Source organism: Capricornis sumatraensis, chromosome 8 (genome assembly GCF_032405125.1).
Source record: "Capricornis sumatraensis isolate serow.1 chromosome 8, serow.2, whole genome shotgun sequence".
Lineage (NCBI taxonomy): Eukaryota > Metazoa > Chordata > Mammalia > Artiodactyla > Bovidae > Capricornis > Capricornis sumatraensis.
This window is the reverse complement of record NC_091076.1, coordinates 112277725-112298360: the sequence shown is the minus strand read 5'-3', so window position 1 is coordinate 112298360 and position 20636 is coordinate 112277725. Positions and strand designations below refer to the sequence as shown.

Sequence of the window (20636 nt, the reverse complement as noted above, 5' to 3'; positions counted from 1 at the left end):
GAGGCACCTGGCTGTGTAAACGGAGGCAGGCCCTGGGCTACAGAGCAGACTCAGCCCCGACAGCTTCCCCCCTGACACGAGCTCAGGCACCCTCCCCGATGCGGGCAAGTGACCGGGAGACATGGATTCCTCGTGGGGCCTGAAGTTTAGAGTCCAGAGCCTTCACAGCAGAACCCGAGGCTCCTCTCTGGATCCATGTGGAGATAACACACGGACAGGTGTGCCCAGCAAGGGGGCACAGGGCTGGAGGGTGATGTAAGGTTCGGGGCGGGGGTTGGCGAGCCTGAGACACAGGGGAGGGCCTTTAGCACAGGGCACAGGCGAGTTCTGAGACGGGTGTAGCCCACGGCACACCCCTGAAAACACGCCGCGGTGCAGTCACGTAAACGCGTGCGCTCCCCCCACCCAGAATGTTAGAAATTCTGTGCAGCGTCCTTCAGTCTGCCCTGGGGTCTGCTCTGCTGAGGAGCAGCGTTAATCCCTGTTGACGATGCTCGAACAGGGGTGAGAAAATGATTTCCAACACTGAGCCTCATCCCACTTCAGTTTAAGGCTCTGCCTCTAAGAGCTGAAGCACCAGGAGGAAAACAAACCTCTCCCCACTGATGTGCACTTTACAGATCCACCCCTCCCGGAACATCACACAGCTCAGGAAGTAATTAAGGAAGCCATCTGGGGGAAGAAAGCAGAGTCCATAATGAGGCACGCAGATTTTCTGTTTTGTGTCCAAAAGGTCATCGGAAAGTACTCAGGTTTCCATGGTAACACCGGCAGGCCTGATCAAACCAACACACAGCTACACTTTGTTGGGGGTCTCCAATGAACCATTTTCTCCCCCCATCTGAAGAATATCCTGAATTAGCTAACGTCTTCAAAGACAATGGAGGCTTTTGGAAAATCCAGTTTCAACAGCAATAAACAGAGAATGCCTGCTTTCTTTCCACAGACAACTCAAGGGCAGTGATTAAACGCCTTAACTCTCATCATAACTGGATCAAATTTTGTTCATCAGTAACAAGGATAATCTCAAAATGTTTCCCCAGGATAAACAGAAGCCGACACACCTGTGATCCCCAGGCATCTGCCGTCCCTGGGGCGGTCCTGCCAGTGGTGTGTGGGCCTCCAGACCCACAGCCCGCAGAGCGCCCTCCAGACCCACGGGCCCGCAGGGCGCCCTCCAGACCCCGTCCTCCACGCTCCCGATGGCGCCCAGCCCTGCCCGCAAGTGCCTGCCGTCAGCAGCCTCCTAACCAGATGTCAGTGATCAGTGGGACCACAAAGAAGGCTGAACCCAGCAGAACTGATGCTTTAGAACTGTGGTGCTGGAGAAGACTCTTGAGAGTCCCTTGGACTGCAAGGAGATCCAACCAGTCCATCTTAAAGGAAATCGACCCTGAATATTCACTGGAAGGACTGATGCTGAAGCTAAAGCTCCAATACTTCGGCCACCTGATGCGAAGAGCTGACTCACTGGAAAAGGCCGTGATGCTGGGAAAGATTGAGGTAGCGGGGAGAAGGGGGCAACAGAGGATGAGATGGCTGGATGGCATCATCAACTCAACGCACCTGAATTTGAGCAAGCTCCTGGAGACAGTGAAGGACAGAGGAGCCTGGCGTGTTGCAGTCCCTGGGGTCACAGAGTCGGACACGACCGAGCAACTGAACAATGACAGCAGTGCCAGACCACTGTGAACATTCTGTGTTTTACATCCTTCAGAACCCATTCCAACCGGCAGGTATGACCTGTACGCTTCTTTGGGACGGAATATATTTGGGAGAAGAAACAACAGCAGGAGGAGGGACCCACGGGCACCGGCCGTGCAGGGTCTCTGTGCCCGCATGTGCGTGCACGTCGGAACATCTCTAGGGCCTGGGAGCTGCCCAAGGAAGGGGAAGCTTCACAGCTAACGAGTCAGGTGTGTGTGACTGCTCGGATGCTCAGTCGTGTCCAACTCTCTGCGACCCCATGGACGGCAGCCCGCCAGACTCCTCTGTCCACGGGATTCTCCAGGCAAGAATACTGGAGTGGGCTGCCATGCCCTCCTCCAGGGGATCTTCCTGACCCAGGGATCACACCCGAGTCTCCTGCACTGCAGGCATATTTTTTACTGTCTGAGCCACCAGGGAAGTCCAAGAATACTGGAGTGGGCTGCCATGCCCTCCTCCAGGGAATCTTCCTGATCCAGGGATTGACCCCTGTCTCCTGCACTGCAGGCGGATTCTTTACCGTCTGAGCCCCCAGGGAAGCCCCTGTGAGCCTGGTGCAGAGACAATCAGCTACTACACGGGTCCTTCGAACAACCAACACACAGGTGACTGGAGAAATGGCAAGAAATGGAGCATAAGGCAGGTGCTTAGAACAGAAGCTGCACTAAGAGCTGAGACGCCAGGTGAGGAGAGAGAAGCGGGGGTGAACAGGGAGGAGGGAAGAGAGGGAGGCACCGCCGGGGCAGAAGGCGGCGTGCACCGGGGTGCGGAGAAGGAGCTCCCTCCCTAGAGATCTGCAGAGACAAGGGAGATGCTGGCCCGCCAGTCACACCCAAGGACGCTGCCGCCTGGAGAAGCCTCGGGCCTGCCCATCTCCCCGCTGACGCCAGACCGGCTCCCTGTGCAGGAACCAGCCGCTCTCTGCAGGGCTGTTCCCAGTCTCCGTGCTCTAAGGATAACAGCCAGAGTGTCAACAGCCTGCAAAGCAAGGCGATGACGCAACACCTATGCCTTTAGATAAGGACAAAGATTAACATTCAAATGACTTTTGCCTTCCAGCCCAGTGACCACAACCATCTGGCCCTTCCTGAAGTGAGACTTTCTGAACAGATAGATGGTTCGCTCACGCTGCTGTCTTACCTCGAATTTCTGCCTGAGCTCCACGTTGCCTTCCTCGTCGCCTTCGGGGATCGGCACGTTGTAGTACTCACCCTCCTCTTGGTTCAGCAGCTTGTACCTTCAGAGACATGGGGCAGAGGGGGGTGAGACTGTGCCGGCAAGACCGGGTTCAACATCACCCCCACCCCCAGGCTCCAGTCCAGCTGGTTTTGAAATGCGCTCACTGGGGAGCCAGGACCCGGGAAACTTCACACTCAATGGTCTCTCTGGACTTAAGCCCGCTCGTCTTCTGAATCTCTGAGAGCACTAATGTTTTGAGACAATTAACTTTTGGCTCACACAGACACACTCAGCCTTCCTCACCATCCGCTGGCCGGCATCTTCATCAGCTCCGAGACCCCAAAGGAAAGGGACCCCATGAAGTCGTTCCGTGTAGTTCGATCCCAGTCCCAGATCTCCACGGACAGCCGCCGGTCTTTATCAGAAGGTTTTAATTTGCTGTCAAAGAACACGTACGCAGGGGTTATCTTGATGTGGTTTAAGGGGTGACACCACAGGCTCGAGGTCTGAGTCTGAGATTAAGGGAACAGTGTATTCAGTTCTCTTCCTGTGGCTCTCCATCATCAGCAAAGTGCCAGCCCCTCGGGAACCAAAGCTCTCGACAAGAGGTTAGCGAGCCATAAGCCGTGAGCAAGTCAGGCCCACTGCTTGTGTGTGTAAATAAAGTTTTATTGAAATAGTCATGGCTATTTGTCTGGACACATTTGGCTATGGCAGGTCAGAATCCAGAACAGTACCTGCAACAGAGACTGGATGACCCATAAGGCCTAAACCATTTACGGTCCAGCCCCTCCCAGAGCAGGCCGGACAGCCTCTGGTCTCTACGTCTGGGTGTGACAGACAAGCGCTTCCTGTGTCCTCATTCGCAGAGAGGGCCCCTTGCTTGTGCTCAGCTGTGCTCACAGCCTTCTTGCTCCTGACTTACTCAGGCCTCCACTCCCCAACCTTTCCTCCCTTCTCTCCCCCGTCCCATCTCTGTTTCCAAAATCTTTCCACTCCTTTCAGGCCCACTTTAAATGTCACCTTCCCCAGAAAGCCTTCCCTGCTTAGATGGAAAGATGACCTTCCCATTTCAGTGGCGACATCGGCTTCGATGGCTACTCACTTATTCCTTGTTTTAAAAACTATTGTTCAAACTCTTATCTACAGCCTCCTCTAACCAGCCCCCAAAAAACTGAACTCAACCAAGAGGGCTTGCTCTTACATCTGAAATGTGAGAGAATTTTTTGTACAGGAGTTACTGATGCTAACTTGGGGCATTATGTATAAGTCTTGGTAAACTGAGTTTCTATCCATCAACCAAGGGTGACTGCAGCTACGTCGCCAGCAGCCGTGGGAGAAGAGCTTAGGGATGAATGGATGTTTAAAGACGTTTATAATAAGCCCAGCTCATCCCTGCTCACAATGTGAAGGAGGAAAAACATCAGGAAGAGGGGTCCAACTCACAACGTGAAGGTCTCATTCCACTGGGGGTTCAGCGTGGAGCGGATGGTCTTGGTTTTTTGTTTGCTCTCGTTCTTGGGGTCAGGAATAAGCTTCAGCTTCACATAGGGATCTGAAAGCCCATTCGGATCCATAGGGATTAGGTTTTTCGCGTCTCGTACTGCAAAGAGAGAAGAAGAAAGATCCCAGGTTGCAAAAGGAGAACTGCCCACACTGTGGAGCGACCCGCATCAGGACCCGGCCACTCGAGAGACGTCACGACGGTGCTGAAGCGGGGGAGGAGGCTCTGGCCCTCGCCACGAGAGAAGCTGCCCGCTGCCACTGCCCACCACGGGCAGTGGGCCTGGGGGACCCAGCGGTCAAGCCTGGGGACTCAGCACTGGCCTGGTCCAGCAGCATCTGTGACACCGGGGTTGCCGCCCAAACCTGAGGAAGCAGAGCCTGCATCCTAACACCCTCCCCACCACCACCCCCAGCCGGGAGAGCTGGTCGGCCTCCCGCCTGAGCAGCCAGCAGGCTAGCCCACACGCGGCGGCACTGGAACCCTACAAGAAGTCGTCTCTTTCCTCTGTAGAGGCTGGTGGCTTCTAACCCGCTGTGCAGGAGGACTGCGTGGGAGGGGGGCTGACCCAGGGGGAAGACTCAGACCTTTCCCAAGACCCTGGGTGGCCCCAGTGCCCACTCGAGATGGAGAAGCAAATGGAAACTAAAGTGGAGACAAGGCCGCGTCGCCCGCAGAGGGGCAGCTCCACGGAGCAGCCGATGGAGGCGCCTGTGCGGGAGGGCCGACGCTGACACCTGTCAATCACCCATCGGTCTGACAAGAAGGGACCACGGCCACGTCCACCATGCCTGGGGGCCTTCCTCACTCTCCCGCTCAGCGCAGCTAAAAGCTCTGGGGCCCCCAGTCAGCTGGACGCCACAGGGACACATCTCCCTGGGGCCAGACTCTCAGCCCAGCAGCTCTCACAGCGCGGCCCCTGGACGGCGGCCTTGGCTTCACCAACCGAGTCACAACTGGGCGGAGGGAGGGGGCTTCCAGGTGGTACTGTGGGGAAGCTGGCAAGATCCACTCTCCAGCCCATCAACAGACGGTTAGTGTGACTGTCAAAGGAGAAGTTTAGAAGAATTTCAGAAGACGGTGCCAGTGTGGGCGGCGGGCGGCGGGAGGGAAGGACAGGTGAAAGGGGCTAAAGACACCGGATGTTCAGGTGGGGCCCCGAGGGCAGAGGGCAGAGGGCAGAGACGAGCGCTGCGTGGGTGCCTGCAGACCCGCCAAGGGCTGGCACCGCCCTTGCCCAGAAGCCGTGGCACGGGAAGGTGACCGTGTGGCCACGCTCTAGTGACCTGCTCCGCGTCCGAGGCGCGGCGGGCCGGCCCCGAGTGACCGCCGCAGAGCAGCCGGCCGTGTGTCCCTCGTGCTCCGCCGGCCCCTCCAGCCACTCTCCCATGAGACAGCACCTAACCTCGCGCAGCCGAGAGCGCCCAGGACAGAGGCAGGCGCCCGGCCCGGCCGCGCCGTGACCCGCTTCCCAGACAGACCTCCGTCCTGTCACCCCAAGTGCCGGGAGCTGCAGCTCAGGAGCCGCCGGCGCTTCCTGCAGATCAGCCCGCGGGGCCGCGTCTCCCGCGGCGAGGAGGCCCGGAGGAGGAGACGGAGGCACGCGGACACAGCGCCCTCTGCTGTCGGCGGCTTGGGGGCGGCAGACAAGAACAGACGGCAGGACGCGAGCTCGCGCGGCGCCCTGGACGGGAGTCCCAGCCTCGGCCGCAGCCCCAGCACGGTCTTCACTGAGACAGGAGGCTCCAGGGGCCCTGACCGCCGGGGAAGCGGGACCCAGGTCTACAGGAGGTCTGCTCGCCTAAAAAGCGACCCGAGTATCACAAGAGACGACAAATTCGGGCTTAAAAACGAAGCGCTCCCGTGGAGAACGGGAGGGGCCCAAGGGCTCACTCCACCCGACTGAGAGGTGTGAGTGCGGTGGCCAGTTCAGTCCAGTTCAGTCCAGTCGCTCAGTCGTGCCCGACTCTTTACGACCCCATGAACCGCAGCACGCCAGGCCTCCCTGTCCATCACCAACCCCCAGAGTCCACCCAAACCCATGTCCATCGAGTCGGTGATGCCATCCAACCATCTCATCCTGCTGTCCCCTTCTCCTTCCTGCCCCCAATCTTTCCCAGCATCAGGGTCTTTTCCAGTGAGTCAGCTCTTCACATCACGTGGCCAGAGTACTGGAGTTTCAGCTTCAACATCAGTTCTTCCAATGAACACCCAGGACTGATCTCCTTTAGGATGGACTGGTTGGATCTCCTTGCAGTCCAAGGGACTCTCAAGAGTCTTCTCCAGCACCACAGTTCAAAAGCATCAGTTATTCAGCACTCAGCCTTCTTTCTCAGGGGTGCGATTCTAAAATCATTCAGTGGTTGGGGTGTTCTGGTTGCCAAGTAATCTCTACGGCAGGGCCTCAGAGACCGGCTGATAGCCTAAGAAGCGACAGGCTGGTGCCCAGACCCCATGAGATGACACGTCAACAAGACTCGGGCCCGAGAGCATCCATTGCTCCTGGCCCAGGAGGCCATGGGCGCTGTGCCCACGCACACGCAGGAGTGAAGCTTTGTGTGTGACGCTAATTCTAGGACAAACGGCACCAGGAAAACACAGGGAGGAGAGACAGCTGCCGTGGGTGTGCCGCGAGCTGGGTAACTGTGCTCAAAGGCAGAGATGTTTTTAAGATCACAAAAACAAATCCTGGAATGAGGGTGAGTGACATTCAACAAAGCAGGATGACGCGCATCCAAATCGTGTTCGGTGGCCGCCCCCCCCCCGCCCCGCCCATGCCAGTAACCCTTGAAATATCCCTCGTGTGCACCACAAGAGCCTGGCGGGCGGGCTGTATTTTCATTTTCTTTTTTTCAGCCCAATGAGCATCCGCCAGCCTCATGCTGGAGAAACACGGTGAACGGGGTGAGAGGGGAGCTCTGGTCCATAAGAGGTTGAGGTCCGGTGGCGGGGCAGGCTCCTCCAACCCCGCCCCCGCCCCACAGCGAGTGGGGTGCGGGGAAGAACGTCCTGCCTTGGAGGAGGGCAGGGATGACCTCCAGCTTCTCCTGCAGGTGTCCTTGTCCTGTGGGTCCAGCAGGATCAGCTTCCTGTGGCTGCTGGGACACATGACTACAAACTCGGTGGCCTAAAATAACAGAGATTTATTCCCACAGGTCTGGAGGCCAATGTCAGAATTACCGGGATAAAATCAAGGTGTTGGAAAACCTGCTGTACAGCAGAGGGAACTCTGCTCCATGCTGTCTGCCAGCCTGGATGGGAGGGGAGTTGGATGGCTGAGTCCCTGACTGTGCATCGGAAGCTATCATACTGTTGATCGGCCAAACCCCAATACAGAACAGTTTGGGTGTTAAAAAAATAAAACTAAAAGTGAAAAAAGAAAACCTCAAAGTGCTGGCAGGACCACGTTCTGGCCAGAGGCTCCAGGGAAGAACCTGCCCTGCGTCTCGCAGCCTCACCGGGCTGGCGGCCACGTCTCTCCAGCCTCTGCTCAGCCCCCAGGCCGCCTCTCCTGTGTGTCAGACCCCCCACCACACCTCTCTCATCAGGACGCCTGTGACGGACGGGACTGAGGGTCCACCTGGTATTAACCGGGAACGTCCGCCCTCCTCTGGATTCGTCCCTTCACCGCGTAGGCCAAGACCCTTGGGCCAAACAAGATGACTCTCAGAGCTCCTGGGGCTGGGCCCTCACCGCCCCAAATGGGCCTCCCCGCGTGGGCCGGGAGGACGCCATGTCCCCAAGGCCTGTCCCCGCCGCGCCTTTAGCCCCTCTGAGGTGCTGCGAGAGGAGGAGCCGCGTCCTAGGGGAGGGGGTTCTGCTCCACGAGCCAGGACTCCCGCAATGCAGCCGGTGGGGGACGCAGGCTGCTTCCGGAAAGGGAGGGTTCACCCAGTGCCCCTGGCACGAGATGCTGTCGGGGCGGCCAAGCTGTCTAGCAGTGGGCATGGCGCCGAGGGGGGCTGGTTCTGGGTCAAGCCTCTCCAGCCATCAGAGAAACGAGCCCTGGCCAGCGTGGGGGTCGCAGGAGGGGTGGACGGGTGAGTTCGGGCCCGGGAAGGGTCAGAACCAGCCAGGCTCCAGGCCAGCGGGTGGCTCCGAAGGTCACCTGGTAGGCAGGGTCCGGGACGCCTCGACTGGCACCAGGCCCGGGCACAGAGGGCAAAGCACCTGGGTCCCCTCCCAGCGCCCACAGGTGTCCACACTGCCGGGCGACACGGCCCCTGAGGGCGCTCTGGGCAGAGTCCTCCTTCTCTTTAAGCAACAAGCTCCTGGAGCACAGGTCTGCGGTTTCTATGACAACCTTTGGGCGCCTGCGGGCCCCAGGCTGTGTGCCTTCAGCGCCCGGCCCTCAAGGACGGAGGGACCCTCCTTTCTCCACACCCTTCAGGACCAGCGTCTACACAGGAGGGAGCGTCCCCCTGCGGGTGGGCAGGGGTCTAGGGCGGCCCCGAGACGGGCAGTGAAGACCGGCCAGGGCAGCTCCTAGATGGGAGGCCTTGGAGGGGAGGGTTGCCCACTGGGCCCCCAGTTCTCCATGAGCGTGTGGGCACCCCAAGGGGCCAGGCTCGATCTGGCGGAAGGAGCGATGGAGCTAGAGGTGGGAGGGAGCCGAGGACGGGGGCTCACAGGTCTGGTCACCAGCAGGTGGCCCAGGAGATGCTAAGTCACATCACTGTGACTTTAGAACAGAGAGAATTTCTGAGGCTTGAGTGACATCGTATCTTGGAGGCACCCAACCTAGAAACGAGGGCAATGGGCTGTGTGCTCTGTTACTGAAACGTTCTGTCTTGGTTCTGGGGACACTCCATGCTTGGTTTCACACGCACCCAGGGACGCGGCCTGGCCCCGACAGGCTGATCACTGAGCGTGTCAAACAGTTAACTGCACCCAGCACAGTGTGCTGGGCCCCAACACTCAGCCCCCACTGGGGAGCCCCCGCTCTGATACTGATGACTCTGAACCCCTGTGGCCGACTGTGGCTCGTGACCTGCGTCCTGACCCCCGAGCCTCCACGCCCTCCACCTATCTGGGTTCACCCTGCCCCGTCCTTGGCCAGCAGGGACCTGCCCCTTCCCCAGCCCTCCCGGGGCTGCAGCCTGGACCTTGGCGCCAGACCCATTATCTCCAACCTCCCCTCCCCGCTCGCCCGGCCCACTGGAGCTTCAAGTCTAGAGACTCGGGGCAACCTGACAGCAGGGGCAGCTCCAGGCCCCACCTGGTGGGGCGTCTCTCCGCACCTGGTCCAGACCCGCGAGAGACCCAGCGATTCTCTCGGCTGAGAAACTACAGCTGACTGGAGAGCTAGTGAACGCCGCGTCTCCGGCTGCAGTTCATAAAGTGTCCATTCGGAGGGACTCTCGGACAAGGAAAAGCCTCACAGGCCTCCTCAGTGGAGAATAAAGTCGGGTCCAAAGCAGGCGGTATGTTTTAGAAAATGTTAACTGCTCGGAAGGAAGGGTCACTGGGCCCACAGAGGTTTAAAGGACGTGACATGGCCCCAGCTTTCAGGGGAAATAATCCGGAAAGGACCCCTCTCACTTGGGGAAGGGAAGTCCCGTACAGAACTTCTCTGGATTTCGGGAATAAAGTGCAAGGTGACATTGGCCACAAGAAGCGATTTTTGACTCAGTAATTAACGATGGACCAGGACTCAGAACAGCCTGGGCCCCTGAGGCTGTCTCTTGCTCCATCGGATCCGATCACACGTGCTGTCTGCTGACACCGTCTGCATTGACACCTCCAGGATTCTGGATTTGATCTCCACGTCCTGTGGCTCAGTGGTTGAAGAACCCGCCTGCAATGCAGGTGCCGCAGGAGACCGGGGTTGATCTCTGGGTTGGAAAGATCTCTTGGAGGAGGAAATGGCAACCCACTGCAGTGCTCTTGCCTCAGAATCCTGTGGACAGAGGACCCTGGTGGGCTACAATGCGGTCGCAAGGGCTGGACATGACTGAAGCCACTTGGTCACATGTGCGTGCTAAGAATATGCTGCCCATACATTTCGTCATCTTTGCTTCTTTACGGCCAAAGACGAAGGTGAGGGAAAAAGCACCAGGAACTTCCACCCGCTCAGCCCTCCCCGCCCCTCTCCAGAGCCAGGGCCGATGCAGTTAGCCCTCTGCCTCACCGGCGAGGCCCATGCTCTGATGATAAGAATGTAATTTCTGTCCCAGGAAATCCAGTGCCATCCCCAGACCAGAAAAAAACCTGAGTCAGCAACTCTACCACCAAAATCCTGTAAACAAATGAAAGAGAACTTACAAGAATTTGGTCTGAGGTGAGAAAAAGCAACTTTTGGTCCTTGGACAAGAATCATAAATATTTCACTACTTTTCCTCTTCCAGTTAGTGGAAAATAACAATTTCTATTAAAGTTCTATGACCTTAAAGTTGCAAGAGGAAATGGAATCTGGTTGTTGGAGCAATAGTATTTTTCAGGTTATGGGAGCCACACGATTCTGTATAAACAAGAAGCTCTTAAGACAGACTTCTTTTTCTTATTATGAGAGGAATGGATATACTCATCATTCAAAAACTAAAAACATAAAGGTATTAAGAAGAAAAGGAAAACCACCTAAGCTTCTGCTGTAAGAGAGCTGCTATTACCGCCAGGCACTTTGCTCTGCATTTATCTACACCGGAATATTTATTTTTATAGAGTTCGTGTCTAGGAACAGAGGGGTTTTTTGTTTTGTTTTGGTTTTTAAATTTTTTTTTTGGCCACACCACACGGCTTATAGGATCTTAGTTCCCTGACCAGGGATTGAACCTGGGCCCTCGGCAGTGAAAGCATGGAGTCCTCACCGGGGGACCGCCAGGGAATTCCCGAAGAGCGCAGTTTAGGAACCTGCCTTTAGGACACAACAAGGTATGTTTTGAAAACATGTTAGAGGGCTGGCACCCCATTTTCTGGCCATCTCATAATCTATTTTGTCGACTCCGTCTCAGGCCATCTACGTAGATTAAAATTCTTCCCCTTTGTGTAAATCACGTGGCAACGGGTCATCTTCCCGCGTCAACATCCATCTGAAATTCTGTTTTCCCTCAGGATACACGTTATTACTAGCCGTGGACCGGAGGGGGTAAAACCGTTCACGACTCTGATGTGCATTGCCAAATTACTCCCCGAGAAGTCGTATCAAAGCTCTATGAAGGGTGTGGGGATAAAACTTGAAAATAACCTTGGAATCGTGGCCTCCTTGATCATTTTCGAGGCTTGACTATTTTGCCCCTGCTATGTTAGAGCTTCTTTTCCTTTGATTTCGTCCTCGTCCCAGCTCCCTATAGGGTGGCAAAGCATTTTCCTACCAGGTCACAGGAGCGCTTCAGACGTGAGGGAATGGCAAAGGCCCTCTGCCCCGGGTGCTGCAGACTCCCTCTAGCCCTCACTCCCCCTGCTCCCAGCAACAAGAGCTCAAGGCTTCACGCTGAGTCTGTCAGGCATTTCCTTTTCCACTCCTTCCGCTTCTTTCACATTCAGAAAATCCTCGGCTTTCCTGAGATAAGCCAAATTTCACTTAAGTTTTCTTCAATTATCCTTTTTCTTTTTTTTAATATATTTAACTTTTAAATCCATCGGAAATTTATTTTGGTGTACAGTGTGAGTTTTCCTAATTTTTTTCTTCCAAATGTTTAGACAACTCTCCGAACCACATTCTGAAATGAGCCATCTTTTCTCCATTCAGTCACGTGGCTTCTGCTCTGTTGATCAGAGGCCTTTTCTCCTGTCATATTCGACTCTGCTAATCCTTGCAACAAGCCTGTATATTTTTTTTTTTTTTGCCATGTGGCATCTAGTTCCCTGACCAGGGATTGAACCCGTGCCCTCTGCATTGGGAGCCCAGAGTGGTAACCACTGGGCTGCCAGAGGAGCCCCAGCCTGCACTTAAACTGCTGGAGATTTCCAGCACGTTGTGACACAGCCTTGGGCGTTCGGGGGCACTGAGGGCGATTCCTCTTCAGCTGCCCTTTCCCTGGTCACCGGGTAAATTTCCGTCCCTTATTCTCAGTGTTCACGGTTACTCAGAACAACAAGGTGATGGCTCAGAGAGGAACTCGATGAGGACCAGAACCTGATCGGGGACTCGCCTCCTCGAGAGGAGGGGCCAAGCCTGAGCCACTGGGTTGGGGGGCATGGAAGGCAGCCCCCCGCCCCTTCCCCAGCCACCCCCTCCATCTGATGACTTCCCCTCCATCTGGGCTGAAAATAGACTGAGCTGAGCTGAAAATAACCGAGGAGATTAAATTAAATTAAGTCAGGCCTGGCTCCCAGGCAGCTGCTAATAGAACCATAAGCACCCACACCAGTGCGGCAGAGATGGGGCCATTTATTGCTCCTGTCTCTCTCTTCACCCTGAAGCAGCCGAACCCGCGAGAGACCAGGCCCAGCGAAACCAGCCTCCTCTCCGTCACCTTTACCCAAGGCTCTGAGCAGGATTTGCTCTTGCTGGCTCATCCGGGGGAGCCCCACGTTCAGGAGGCCTTTGCAGGGCTCCCCCATCAGGAATTCGATGCTGAGCATCACCCGTGACACCTGCTTGGCCAGTGATGGTCCTGCCGGAAGGAGAGGGCCTTGCTGTCCACAGGGTGATCCCATCACCGGAGGGATTGATGACGCTCCCACACACTCCTGGTTCCCAGAAGTGGTCTCAAAATGATGCCCTCAGGGACGTGTCCCTCAGGTGCTACTGGGGAGCTCGGACCAGTATTTGCCTCTGCAACACAAGAGCCTTAGGAGACAAAGGCCTTAGCAACGAGCCGTCTCCCTGAGGCCCTTCCGTCTGTGCTACCGCCGCGGTCTTTAATCTGAGAACACGAAGCCGAAGATAAACATTAGCTACACTCCCCAGGTCGGGGCTATGAGCTTTTCACCTGGCGGAGCCTCTGGTCGCCTCCACCACAGCTGAGAAAACAACCCCGGATGCTCTCACTACCTTTGGGATCATTCTCTAACTTAGCCCATCTGTCAACACTTTGGAACTTCCCAAGGCGACCACATGCATCGAGCCTACTTGAGGCTAAATTAATTCCAAAAAAAAGGCAAGACTAGGGGCCAAGGATCTTGGATGGAAAACTTTTAATCTGGAAAAATAGCCAAGCTCTTCACACACCACTGAGCCGTGGCGCCTCCCCACCACCACCTCCGCACAGCAGTGAGGCACGCGGAGGTTAAGCGGGCGGGAGGCCAGAGAGCCAGCGCCCTCAGTCCAGAGACGCAGGCGGGAAGGGTCTGCCCCCCACGGGGCTCTAGGAGGTGGGCATCTGAGGTCTAAGGGCTCAGGGAGGGCCAGGCGAGGGCAACTGCTGCCCGAGGGAAGTCTCCACGGTTTACACACCAAGCAGGGGACACGTCCTTTTCCTGACCGTGGGGGGAGCCTGATGGGCTGACTCGCCGGGAAAAGGTGCCTTGTTTTTCTTTCCCCAGCTGGAGGGAAGCCAGGTAGCTTGGTGTTTCTCGGAGAGAAGCTAAGACACGGAGGCATTGTTAGCATGTCTCCAGCTGTTCGCTCTTGCAGCTGGAACTCTCCATGAAAGCAAAGCTGCGGGGGTGAGAGGGGCAGAGCCGCCAGGACCTGGAGAGCCTCTCGGCCTGCAGACCGTGCTGCCAAGCAGCCCACAGTGCAGGTGAAGGGGCTTCGTTCGGGTCTCAGCCCCAAGCACAGGTCTCCGTGCTTCCTGGGCCACTCGTCCTGCATCCTAAGGGGGCCGATTCAGAAGGTACCAGCGTCACAGGATCTCCTCTCCATCAGGACCTCGGACACACGGCCCGGAGCACTGCTCTATGCTGCTGCTGCTGCTAAGTCGCTTCAGTTGTGTCCGACTCTGTGCAACCCCATAGACGGCAGCCCACCAGGCTCCCCTGTCCCTGGGATTCTCCAGGCAAGAACACTGGAGTGGGCTGCCATTTCCTTCTCCAATGCATGAAAGAGAAAAGTGAAAGTGAAGTCGCTCAGTAGTGTCCGACTCTGTGCGACCCCATGGACTGCAGCCCACCAGGCTCCCCGTCCCTGGGGTTCTCCAGGCGAGAGGACTGGAGTGGGCGCCACTGCCTTCTCCAATGCATGAAAGAGAAAAGGGACAGGGAAGGCGCTCCGTCGTGTCCGAGAGGACTGGAGGCGCCACCGCCTTCTCCACGCTGCTCCATGGCTGCCAAATAAAAGGGGTGATCAACGTGCCGGGTGGCGGGGTTGGACAAGCATGGCTGAGTCCAAACATTTTCTTTATCCTTGACTGTCCCTGGAGACCAGCCAGGCTGGGAATACGTTCATTTGTTCCAAAGGGACTTGTGAGTCATGAACAGGTTTCATATTGAAGCCTAGACATCGTCTCTGCTCTTCAGTGATTTCACACACAGGCAACACGATCAAAGGAAAAGGCCTCAAAGCCGAAGACCCTGTTCTCACCCCCATCCCACCCCCGACCACCCTTCTGCACGACCCTGGCTGATGAAGTGTAGCGCCACCTGTCGTTCTGTTTGCTCAGCATCACCCCCTTTCCCACACACATCAGCTGCCCTCCGATAAGCCCCGCCCGGCAGCCAGGGTCCAGGGCGCACAGGGGGCACTTAACCTACCATGAGCCAACACAGCCTTCCCTGGGCCCCGCGGATTCACGCTCGACGCCGCAGGAGAGACGGAGCTGTCAGAGGCAGACACGGGGCCACGCTTCCCGCAGAGCGGAAGCAGCCACGCTTGCCGTGAAAAAGACAGAAGCAGCTGGAGAAGGATGGGTGAGCGGAGCCCGCCTCTGCCTCCGGCGGCCCCAGGGCCCCAGGGCGCCCCCGCCTACGAGCTACGCAAGAGACCCAATTTCTCGGGGGAAAATCTCTGCTTTCTAAGAGTGGGTTGGAATTGAGTCTTGTCCGTCACAACCCAAAACCCCACCGAATAGTCCCACTCCCTCTCTAAGCCTTGGTTTTTATAAACATAACAGAAAAGGGCTGGTCCACGTCCGTGCCTTTCAAACTCTGCTCCTCGGAGCCTCTGCCCGGGCCGTGGGGGTGGATGGGGGGACCCTCCTCTCCTCTTCGACCCAAGTACTTCTGTTAGTGGGAACGTCCACCACTGCAAACAAGACATCCCTTGAAGGCGTCTGCTGCTCAGACTCGGCTGGAGTTCTTCTTACTGTTGTTCAGCCGCTGAGCCGGGTCCAGTGCTTTGCAACCCCGTGGACCGCAGCACGCCAGGCCCAGTCCTTCACCGTCTCCTTGAGCTTGCTCGAACTCATGTCCGTTGAGTCAGTGATGCCATCCAACCATTCCACTCTGTGTCGTCCCCTTCACCTCCAGCCCTCAATCTTTCCCAGCATCAGGGTCTTTACCAGTGAGTCAGCTCTTTGCATCAGATAACCTTTATGATCCTAGAAACATAAGTTCCTGTATCCTTCCTTAATGGAGTGTTACTCATTTGATGTATGCCGAGGAATTTTTCTTTTTTCAAAAACAAACTGGAATCCTTCAGGAGCTTGAGGTTCTGAGCATCACCAAGGGTCCCCGTCTCTCGGGGCGGGGGCTGAGGGGGCGTCTGAGGTAGGGCGGGGAGGCGGCGTGTGAGGAGGAGGTCGTGAGGCTGCACAGGCTGACGGGAACCCATTGGCACACGCTCCCTCTGGGCTTCTGGGCTCCCCTGTTTGTGGTCGCCCAGGCTGCCCATGAGATGCGAGGGGACAGCCGAAACGATGCCCGTGTCCTGCAGCCCTAGTCCCAGCCCGTGGATGCCCAGCTGCAGAGAGACTTCCCCAAGGGGAAGAGCTGCCAGTGAGCGAGTTTTCCAGAACAAGAGACCCCCGACACCCCCCGCCCCCACCCCGGCTGTTCAGCAAAGCCTGCGTTTCCTTCCATGACATCCCGGCCCAGCCGGTCTAAGCTGGTGAAGCCACACTTCCTCTCCGTGACTTTCCCCACGTTCAGCAACCCACCTCGAAAACTTCTATAGGAAGTTTGCCTTGCATCTGTTCCCGCTTCATTATTCCGTGGAAAGAATGCCTGCTTTGATTTTAAAAGAGACCCTGACTGTCTTTAATTAACCATAAACCCTGCGCTAATTGCCCCGGAGGGTGGGTGGCAGCCACAGGCGCTGTTCTTCTCGGGAAGGCGGGTCCCCGGGCACTCTGGGAGCGAGCTTCCCGCAGGTGGCCCTGCCCCGCGCTATTCTACAGGGATGTTTTAGGACAACCCCAGGAGCCAAATCTCAGCCTTCTCAGGTAATCTGCGTTCTTTCCCAGTGGAGGAAGGTGCCTGGAAGTTGAGCTGCACACACTCAGGTTTCTCAGCCCCATTCCGATGCCGATGCCTGGAGCACACACACACCGCTGCCTGCAGAGTCCATCAGGACACGAGGGGAAACGTGGGCTCTTCAGAATAGGCTAATATTGGGCCAAAGACAGGATCTGCCTCTTCGAGCTTCTTGGTGGAGCACTCCCACCACCCACTCATGAAGATTCACTCAATCAAGAGAGGAGAAGTCTCCACATTTGGGGACATTTCCAGAGGGGAGCCAAATGACTCCTCAGCACAGGGTACTGAAGTTTCCCAACCTTCTGGTACAGAACCAGAAGGGACATTCCTCTCCCATCCTGATCCTCGTAGCATTTCTGCCCATCAGAGTTAAAAGAACGTTTCAGTGGAAGTGATTAAAACGACACCGTTTTCAAGCCTCTAAGAGACTCCTCACTTGGCTAAGGCATTTACTTTCTGGAAGATGATCAAGTTGCTCGCAATAATTTCATGGCAATTAATCTTGTGCTTAAATGCTAATCCTGTAATTAGAAGCAGTTAAAATCCCGCACAAGAATGACCAGCTCAGTCAGTGTCAATGTCCCTGTACGCTACAGGGGTGGTCTTGAGAGAGGCCGCACAAATGATCTGTCTCTCTTCCTGGGGATGCAGGGATCTGTCTGTCTCCTCTTCTTCCTGGGGATGCAGGCATTCAAACCCCACCTTTAAAAACGCTTCTTTGTGGCGGGAGTCACTGGAGTCGAAGCGGAAGGAGGGCTGAGGCTCCGACAGAGGATCCTGTAAGAGACTGGGGGTCGTCTCAGCAGGAGAAAGAAGCCACGTCACTCTGAGCTTGGAGGCCGGGCTGCTTACGACAGAGGCAAACGGTGCCTTAAGGAAACGACACTGGCGACCCTTGCCCCAGCCTGGCCGTGATGCTGCCCACAAGCACCCAGAGTGCTCAGCGTGGAAAGCCGGGTCTGAGGCCCTGCCCAGGGAGGCCTGCAGGAGGGACTGTCCACAGGAAGCGCCCGGCAGCCGGTGGACACTGGACGGTCAGCTCTGCCACTGTGGGAGGTCAGGACTAGGACCACGGTCAGGCTGTAAGCAATGACGCGTCTCTTGGAGAAGACTGACCTCTTCTTGGTGGACGTATGTTTCTCTGAAGGATCCCAGAAGTCACATGGCTATATGAAATAGGCTAAAACGGGATCCCTTCCATGTGATTCAGACGGAAGGCTAAGACGGTAAGACTCGCTTAGATTTCGGATGCGGGAGCACAGTGCGACCCTGAGTCCTCTCTGGGGCGTCCCCGCTGGTTCGGGGTCAAGAAGCCGTCTTCCAATGCAGGGGCTGCGGTTGGGGAACTAAGCTCTCTCGGGCTGCAGGGCAGCTAAGGCCACAGCCACAGAAGCCTGTGCACCACAGCGGGGACCCGGCACAGCCAGAGAAGAGCCGGGTCGCTTTCCTCAACGCTGTGCCCACTGGACCCTTCCGTCACCATCATCATTCACTCAACACATCTCAGGCACAAATTCAAGGCACTGGGGACAGGAGACAAGATGCCATCTCTCACCTCAAAGGCTGATCGTCTGGCGGGCGGAGATGAGCACGTAAGCACCAACAGACACACAGCCACGCGGCAGACGGGTTCGAGGGCATGAGGAGAAAGCAGCCCATCTTAGGCAACGCATGAATCGCTCGGAGGGGCTTCACAGAGGCAACCGCGCCGAGTGTGAGAGATGCTCCTGATGGAGCGGGGTGAACCGCCCGCACCTGTGTGCGCTCAGTCCTGGAACATTCTCTGACCCTGCGGACTGTAGCCCACCAGGCCCCTCTGTCCATGGGGTTTCCCAGAAAAGGAAACTGGAGTGGGTTGCCATTTCCTCCTCCAGCGGATGTTCCTGGTCCAGGGATTGCACCCATGTCTCTAGAATCCCCTGCACGGGCACCTGGAACAGCCCATCAACAGCCGACGGAGGTGCGCGGGTGGAGCCAGCCTGCCCCTGGGAGAGGGCACACAGCTCTTCTCCTCGGGGAGAACTCTGAGTGTCAGGGGTGGAGGGGGCGGAAGGGATACGCCTGGGGACGGGGGCTACCAGCTGCTGGCGGGGTCACACGGGGATGGGGCACCCGGGATGCGGGAATGTCCAGTCGGGGGAGAACACAGAGGAAAGGAACCCACTGAGAAGACACCGGCCGCCGCCTGGAAGCACATGCGTCTGAGCCGGGCAACGTGCGAGCACCTTCTGGGACACGCGGGCCCTAGATGCTTTCAGCCTCGAGATCGATCCCGTCTGCCTGCGCAGAGGGGCACCTGGACGTCAAGCACTGGCCCAGCCGAGGTGGGTTCTTCCAAGACTGAGACTCACTCGAGAACCCTTCAGCATCCTCTCCACCAACATGAAAACTGATTAAGTTCATCCTCGATGCTAAAACCATCGGTGAAAGGCTGCTGGTCATCAGACACAACACCTAGATGCCTTATTAATCGCAAATGTTGAAAGTTACTGAGAAGTGGGGGGATCTGATGGAAACACGGTAACTGGGTGATCAAAGGTATTAACAGCTCACTGATGACGGTCAATCTGGACACACCCGAAGAAGCAGCTGCCTGAGCCTGCCCTCCCAGCCCAAACCAGGACCAGCCACATGGGCCCTGTCCCCTCCTGTGCCCCCGAGCTGCATTTAATCCCAAGCTTTTATTTAAGAGAAATGACCTCCAGCTGACGCCTTTTCCTTTCAGCGAGCTGCTGGTGCGGCTCCTCCCTGTTGGCAGCCCCAGGCGCGCAGTCCCACCCCACAGGCCTTCCGACCGCTGTGGAAAGCTCCTGCACAGAGCCTCCAGGCGACAGATGGGCCGCCCGCCCCCACCCCGTCCCCGGCATCCACAAAGTCCAGGGTCACCGTGAACCTTGGGGTCACCCCTGGAGTTCAGGGGAGGAGACTGATGTTCTGTCCTTGTGAAAAAAAGAGCCACCTGCACCGTAAACGTTCCTGTTTGAGAAAGAAGCATTTAACTTGGAGCTCTTGCTCTGTGATGCCTGAGAACCGTGCACGCTAACCGGTAGTGACTGTAGCCCTAAGCCCAAGAAGACAGAAAGGAATTCCCCTCGAGGCCGAGCACGCTGGACTCCCTGACACCCGGGCCGGGGTCGAGCCCTGCACACCCCCAGCCGATCACGGCCCGCATGTTCACATGGTGGCCTTTTCCACCAGTCCTTCCGGGGCCTCTGGGAAGCCACCTGCAGCTTCCTGGGAGCGGGCGAGGGACCGCCCCAAGGGCCTCTGTGCTTACAGGCACGTCCCTGTCATTCTCTTCCTTGTCTAAATGCCACCCTCCCCCCAAGACCACACATCCCACAATAAGCTCTACGTCTTCCTCATCTCAGCATCTCCAGGGGCCTGGCAGAGAGCCTGACGCATGGCTCATGAATGGGTGACAAACGGTTGATCAGAGTGATTGTTATGCAGAGCTGACGTTCACTGCCCCAGCTGCGCTACTGAACAGTGGGAGGACACATGGCATATATAGGACGTGATTACTTAAATCAACAACCTGATGGCAGGTCCCCACACAGTTCTAGAAGGTTCTCAGAGGATGCAACCTCGCAGCTGCCAGAAGCCTCACATCCTCACACCTGCAGGAAGCTCTCCCCCTCCCCTGGAGCACGATTAGAACCTCCATCTCCACGCGGAACTAACAAAGTATCTGAGAAAATCAGACTCTTCTGCAGGACAGTCTATTCGGGGAGATGTGTTCCTGAAACAGCTGTAAAGCCTACGATGTTTTTTCCATTTATTTACAACATTAAATTGAAAATTCGTTCCCATGAGGGATATTTTTTTTTCTTTACCACTCCTCCAAACCAAATAAAAAGCACACAGGAATGTAGGAAACCTATTAAAATCACATATTAAAAGAAAAAAAACGACACTGTTCAGATAACATCGCACCATCGCCCAAAGGCAAGAAGTAAAAATACACCAGGAAGCTGACGCCTTTCCCATAAGTACTGCACCAATCTCT

The 20636-nt window shown here is 56.5% G+C and overlaps 1 protein-coding gene across 1 annotated transcript in view; it reads right to left on the bottom strand.

The window, feature by feature from the left end:
• Positions 1-20636, bottom strand: part of PRKCA (protein kinase C alpha) — a 290424-nt gene that overhangs the window by 48915 nt on the left and 220873 nt on the right. The window contains exons 6-8 of the mRNA XM_068978661.1: positions 4333-4489; positions 3190-3324; positions 2848-2944 (exon numbers count right to left, since the gene is read on the bottom strand). Coding sequence (XP_068834762.1) covers positions 2848-2944; positions 3190-3324; positions 4333-4489 — 389 coding nt within the window. The remainder of the gene's footprint in view (positions 1-2847; positions 2945-3189; positions 3325-4332; positions 4490-20636) is intronic.